The 7,444-nt window shown below is 40.3% G+C and overlaps 1 protein-coding gene across 1 annotated transcript in view; it reads right to left on the reverse strand.

Moving 5' to 3' along the window:
* map7d2b (MAP7 domain containing 2b) overlaps positions 1-7,444 on the reverse strand; it is a gene marked incomplete in the record, with an annotated part of 21,203 nt that overhangs the window by 4,782 nt on the left and 8,977 nt on the right. Inside the window, 2 exon segments of the mRNA XM_035655874.1 lie at positions 1,834-1,923; positions 4,539-4,628. Of these exon segments, the coding sequence (XP_035511767.1) occupies positions 1,834-1,923; positions 4,539-4,628 (180 nt within the window).

The following is a 7,444-nucleotide window of genomic DNA, read 5'->3' on the forward strand; positions in this document are numbered from 1 at the left end:
GAGAGACATTAATTATATTATAAACATGATCTTCAGTCTTCAGTGTGACAGTATTTATATTTATATTTATATTTATAATCAGTGTGAACTCAGCAGAACTTCAGTATATATATTTAAATATGATTACATCATCTTACAACATAATTAAACTTTAATAAACTTTAAAAGCAGAACTGAGTTCATTTACTGAATAAAGACTCAGTGAGACAGCAGCTCAACGCTTCTGTTACACACAAACAAACAAACACAAACAGACACAAACACAAACACACACAAACACAAACAGACAGATTAAAAAACACACACAAAAACACACACACCATGATGATGACACAGACCAAGGAAAGAGAAACATATTGATAACAAATTAAAGAGATGTACTTCCTGTAAGATTAATCCCAAAGAGATACGATAAGCTTTTACTTGTATTATTGGACATCTTTAAACACATAAGTAACGTGTTGTTAATGTAAAGGATGCAGTTATTATTTTAAATCAGGTGAACAACTATGAATGCATCCACTGCAGTGAAATCTAGTCACTCAAAATCAGTCTGTTATGCAAAATATTCAATCTGAATTATGTCCTTTTGAGTATTATTGTGCCCCAAAATTCATTTTTATATATTTAAAATGAAAAACAAATAAATGTGGGATTATTTAAATCTGTTTCCAATACAAAATAATGTGCTTTTCACATATTCAATATCTTGAAAAGAAGACAGGATAAGGCTTGATTGATCTAAAATCTCTCTAAACATCGTCTTCTCACTTCTCAGCTGTCAAAACTCACATGAGCAAACGATGAGTTGACAAAAATGTTGATACAATTATCTGAGTCGCCTTCAGTTTTTACCGTGGGGTCAGAGCTATAAACCTGAGGCGCCCTGGGTTTGGCCTCTCAGGTTACATACATTCTGTCCTGTCTTCTTTGGCTGAACCCAAATGTCCAGACTCTGGAAGTCTGCGAGTACTGAGGGCTGTCCAAACCCACAATTCATCCGGTCCAAAGGGGCCACAAAAGGACTTAAAGCAGACTCCCAGAATCTGCTTTAGGTGCAGATTTCACTGATTTAATTCAAGGATGTGCCCAGTTGTATTATAAATGTGTAAAATAATTACTTTATGAAAACATTAGTTAAATCGTGTAGGCTTGAAATAATATCCAACCACAATAAATAGAGTTGTAGAGTACAGAGGCTGTCCTAATCAATCAGAATCCATTTTTATTATTGGAGTCTTTAAGTGATGGTAGCCTTTAACAGCTGTGCAGTGTAATGCCTCGTATGTATGCTAACATGATTGATTGGGTCAGGTGAAACAACCCTCGACCTCTGCTATCACGTAAGGATTAGACGGATTACATAAGCAAGTGCTGCATCACCCTTGTTATCATCATCTTCCTCTCGCAGGGTGAAACCTTACTGCTGTGCTGCCCATGTTTAAGATTGATTTTTCCTAATTTCCTGCAGCAAACGCCAAACTTGGCTGGTTTAACCACTCCTACAGATCATGTAAGATTAGATCTACAGGGCAATTAGCTTTTTTGAGCAACTTTTGGTGAATTAAAGTTGTGCTTTGCTGCAGCATTCCTCAACATTGGGTAGGTTTTTCAAATCATATCTGAATTAGTGCTGCCACCAATCATCAAAATATAATATGCAATATGCAAAGCTGCAGTTTTTTCATAAAGGCAAAATGTGTGACGGAACAGGATTATAATGGAGCCCTACAGTTTGGTACAGACCCCAGAAAAAAATCACAATTTAGCAGTTTACAATATCTTTACCATATCGTGCAGCTCTAATCTGAATGAACTCTCTCTCTCTCTTACCTCTCTCTGGTGAATGAAGGGCGGCTGAAGAGTTGGAGAGCTGTTTGTTGATTGGCGGATCCATCGCGGGTGGAGACAGGAAGTCACTAACTGATTTAAAAAACAACAAAACACACAAATCACTCACACAGACACAAACATGACACAAATAAAAGTCCTCACAGCTGCTGGATCGCTGGAGGATGATGTAAATGTCACAAATATGTTTAATAAACGCCCCGATTCCAAAACAAAAAGCCCATCACCCGACACACAGAAAACTGCCAGCTCACACAGAAAACAATCCTGCTGATCAATAAGCCGTGCTGCTGCTGAATAAATTAACCTTGGTGATGTAAGACAGAAATGAAGCAGCAGAATAGAGAGCAGAGAAAGCTGCAACCTGCTTCATCATGAAATGGAGGATGAGGATACAGAGGCAGCCACTGCAGTCCCATGAAACTGAGAGGAAAGTGTTTCATACGGCACCTGAAGGCACCGTGACAACATCCACAGAGAGAGAAGGAAGGGAAAGAAAAGCCAGGAAGACTCAGTGTGTGCATGCACGCTATAATAATCTGATTTAAGTTTCTACAAGGCGTTCACTTGATCTGTCTGGAGGGATGTTTCTAGTGCTACAAACTGATAATAATGTAGCGTATTGTTGTCTTTCCAGACCTTTAAGAATAAATACATTAGAAAATACAGGTAATAAAAGGAAGAAAAATGGCATCAACTGTTAAGAAGACTTTTTTTTTTAATGTCTAGTGTCATGTTGTTTACTTGAAAGACAATTTTCAAAATAAATTTGACAAAATAAGACAGAAAACGTGTTTACATGGCAGCTCATGTAAACCTCATTATTGTGTTAACTTAATTCTATTATAATCAGATTTTTCTAAACAATTGTATTAGTGTTAATATGATCAAAAAGTATTTCTGTTCTATAATCTGATTATTATATTGTGTGCATGTAAACACACTGAGAGGCTGAGATAATATATCAATGATGTTTTAAAGAACATAAATGGTAAGTGAAGATAACACTTTTTGCACAATAACAAGTTTTTTACTGGCTTGAGTTTTGGCTTCTTTTCCCTTCTGAAGATCTTCTGCATCTAGTAATTTTGCATCAGTGCTGCAGGGATTTTTTTCTTATATTCAACAAAGAAAACTGTCAAATTAAAAAACAGCATTCTTATGTCCTCAAGTTTCAGTGAAATTCCTCTCAGGTTTACAGCAAAAGTACAAAAAAAAACAACATATTTCTGCAGTGGCATCTTCTGTAATACGGGACGGTGATGATTGCAAATGTGTGTGTGTGTGATTGGATTGTGTGTAGGTGGGGTCTAATAAGTTTCCCAGATAGCTACAGGGTAAATGTCTGGTATAAATGTATGAAGTTTGTGTGTGTGTGCAGAGGGGCAGGGTGGGTTCAGACTGGGTTCCCTGCTGAGAATGAAATCTATGCATCACTAAACACGGCCCTGGGCCAGGAAGACAGAAAGTGGAGCAGCCCTTTGTTGTGATGAGGGTGTGTTTGTGTGTTTGTAGTGGGGGGGTTCAAAACCAGACACTCATTAGCCACAAAGGACCACATAAGTATCCGGTATGTGCTGTGAACTGTTGATGACAATGAGCTGAAATAAACACAGTAAACATACAGTCAGTGTTGGAGGTCACACATTTGTTTGTATTGTATTTTTCATTTTTTCTTTTTTTAAAACTACAGATTTAGCTTGTGTTTAGTAATAAAAAATAGTATTTTGGGGGGACTTTTTGATCATTATTTAATAAACAACATATCTTATCTTATCTTATTATATATATGTGGTTTTTCCACTCGTGTGACTCATGTGCATGGATACACATAGTTAGCAGAGTCACCAAATCAGGTCAGAATAGTAAAATATAAACAGTAATTATTTATAATATGTAAATATCATACAGTTGATATTAAGACAAGAGCACTGAGGAGACAGATGGAGCGTATTTAAAATATTCCACAGTACAAATTTAAAATCAGCAGCTTTTTATGCAGACGACAACACACTGTTGACCTACTGTACATGTGCTTCAATAAATAGCAGAGCTTCACACTTGAATCATATTTTAAGGTATTTTTTGGCTCAAACCTTTTATCTTAACAAGTGATAAACGGCAAAAGTCAATTTGCTTCACAATATTTCTGTTTTACAGACATTTTTCTGCATCTGCAAGTCGGTCCACATTTTCTTTCCGTCAACATGCTTGCCCCTAACATTAATATTTGTACTCAGATTTACCAAACTAGACTGTACTGTAAGACATAAAGGGCAACAGAAATGTGTAATTCCATCTAAAAAACTAACTCTTCGATTCGGTTGGATTTGTAGATGACACATTGGAGGAGAAACCTGTGAGAACTACAGTTACCCAGATACCCTTTTGCTGAATCTCTATGCAGAGATTGTTATATATTTCCATCATCTGTGAAGCATGTTGTGGTATTTACTCAAAGAAAATACTAAATATATTGAGAAAAATCAGATAAAGAAGATTTTAGAAGCAAATTTCCCCAACACTGCACTGAACTCATCACCACACAGAACACACACTCCAGGACGATAAAACAGCCGATGTGACGGTGCAAAGACGTCCACGCACATGCAGACAGAGGAACAGCTGCAGGATTCGTGGTGGGGGGAGCGGTATGAACGTGGCACACAGAGTCATGTGGTCTGTACCGTTACGGGATTGGCTGGCGCTGGAAGCAGCAGGAAGCTCATTGGGCTGAGCGGAGCCAATGGCATTGCAGGGCGGGGTCTTAGGGTTACCTGGGCAGCAGGTGAAGCAGAGCGGAGAAAGCAAAGCATTACACATTCACACGTCTATGTGTAGACACACACACACACACACACACTTGCATCACTAACACAAGATATACAAACAACCTCCATCCTCACACAGTGACAGCAGACACATCTGACACACACCAAACTCTACACGAGATTCCCAGCAGGAAGTTGCCACATCCAAACCTTATTATGTCAAATCATCATCAAAGTCAAAGCAAGACTGTAGAAGCAACATGAATGATCGGAGCTGAGGGACAATTGTACCAACACAGAGTGAAACATCATGCAGAAACGCTGTGAGTGTAACACTAAAGCTGATGCACCAGATGGTTTGTTACACAGACCCATCTGTGCTTGAAAAAAACACTGACAAATGATTGGATGAACAAGTCGGGGAGAAGAGTGAAAACCATCAATAAAAGCCTTCAGTGTCGTTCTTTGCTTTGCTTTTAATGCAGAAATACTCTCCAGTTGTGGTATAACTGATGCTAGCATCATCTACTCTAACTTCTTCAGCAGCTTCCATTGTTGTTTTTGAACCAACAGAACCACTGTATAATTAAAAATGGACGTAGTCTCCGTGACGTCACTCAAAGGTTTTTGGAGAGCCGTTACGAAGCTCGGTGCGGTCGGCTCTGGCCATCACCATCTTGGCAGTCCTGACTCTGCAGGATCGAGGCTATATAAGGCTGCTGCCTAATGGACACTGATCATTTAAGTGGCCGTTTGAGGAACTGCAGTTTTTGTTACTTCCGTGTTGGTTTAGTCTGCCAGCCTCAGAGATTGCTGCTCAGGTAGTACCTCCAACAGCTGCAGTGATATTTCTCTCTATTCATCCTCTGGGAACCACGAATGTCACACAATTTTATGGAAATCCATCCAGAAACTACCGAGATATTTCAACATCAACCAAGTGGCATCGTAATCCATTGACCCACGCTGTTAGTGTGGCTGAAAAGGCGGTTTCTAAACATTTTTAAGTGACCTTGGTGAGTTCTGACCTTATTATAAACATCCACATAAATCACAACTCATGAAGTCAAATCTATTAGAAATGTTTCACTTATGAAGTTGCGAGTACGACATCAGTGCTAAGAAAACCTCGACCCCATTTAAAGGCAGAATTTACCCCCTAAACACTGCGTTTAATGCTTTAATGTGTGAAATATCCAATGAAAATATTCTAGATGTTTCCTAGATAGTTCTTCAGATTTGGTTCCTTTGACAACATTGAGAAATAAAAGTTCTGTGGTTTGAACAATGACAGCACAGCAGTTTGTAATGGATAACTGACAGCTTCCTGTTGTATTAATCATGCTAAAGTATCCTGTTATAGTTGGTTGTTTTATGGCCCAGCTGATTATTGACCAATCAGTTGCCTCCATATGAACATAAAGCATGTGAACATGAATGAGTCAGCTGTGATGTATCTCAGAAATACACAGCCATGATGGAGTGAACATCCAGTCACAGTAAAGTGGAAAAGGCCGCTGTTATCAGTGTGCAGAATTTGAACTGGACCACCTTGGGAACCAGAAAAATACGCAGCACAGATACACACACTTTGCGTCTTTAGTGAGTCTCTGTCCTTTAATCGAGTGGAGCTGTAAGATGAGATGCTGCTGTTTCTGCTGCAGTGAGCGTTCTGCCGGGTCCCGACAGATCCCAGAGCAGCCTCTCTGCCAGTCAGCCGGGCCGGAGCCAGACGAGCTGCTGGTTGGACCCTGATCCCGGGTCGGTGCCAGAACGGCTGGGCTGATGGGTACTGTGAATAATTGATGGCGTTATGAATGCACCACAGGATCCGGAGCTGGTGGCGCTCTGGCCTCATGCTGGCCCGACTCGATGGCAAAAATAAATATCTCGGAAAAATACGATGGGTGGCGTGACACGAGAGAAAAAGACAGAGACGTAAATTAAGAGGATGTTGGCACAGTAAACAGCGTCATGTCGCACTTTGTCTGGGTTTATGTGCGTGGCCTTGGTGCGTTCAAGGTTGATGTGTAACTCCTGCTCCTCTGGGAATCAGACCGGCCTCCCAGCACAGAAATGAAACAACAGAGCAATGACATACAAACACACACCTGTAGCACGTTTACAAGGCAAAAGCATCAGCTAACGGCAGCTTCTAACACGGCTGTCTGACTCCCCGAAGCTGTCTGCACACACATCAGTGACAGTAACACACACACACACATTTTATCATTGAAGAGGAAAGCAGTTGGTAATGTATGAGATGGATGGTTGTAATAAATTAGTACAATTCAGCTCGGAACAATTATGCTTTTATTCTTACACCCTACAAGCTATTCTATACATCATAGTATGATTACAGTCAATGCCCCCCCTTGGTCGTGGGACCTTCCCCTGCATGACTTCCAGATCTCGTCCCCTTACTCACTTCTCTTTATTCAATACACTCTTCCTGGTACTCTCTTCTTGGTCTACAGTGCCCCATTTTTTCTATTAGATTCCTAGTCTATTCGTGGTATTATGACTTCTCGTCTTTGGGAAGGGTATCAGGGACTTGGTTCTAGGCAGATCGGTCAATGAGTCGAACCTTCCGCTATGTAGCATTCATTCGATCGGTGTGTAGTGTTGCGTTGTTCTCGTGCTGTTTCTGTGTCTCCATCTTACCGTGTGGGGAGGTTTTTTGTACTTCGTTGACATGTTGTGAATAGAGGAAGGGAAAGGAGAGGAGGAGGGAGAAGGGTGGGGTAACATTGGAGGTAGGGAGAGAGAACCGAGCAGGAAGTGATCGTCAGACAACCGAGTCCACCCACTCAGACACCACT

The sequence above is a fragment of the Morone saxatilis genome, unplaced genomic scaffold (assembly GCF_004916995.1).
Source record: "Morone saxatilis isolate NCDOM2014 unplaced genomic scaffold, NCSU_SB_2.0 Contig0, whole genome shotgun sequence".
In the NCBI taxonomy this organism is placed as follows: Eukaryota; Metazoa; Chordata; class Actinopteri; family Moronidae; genus Morone; species Morone saxatilis.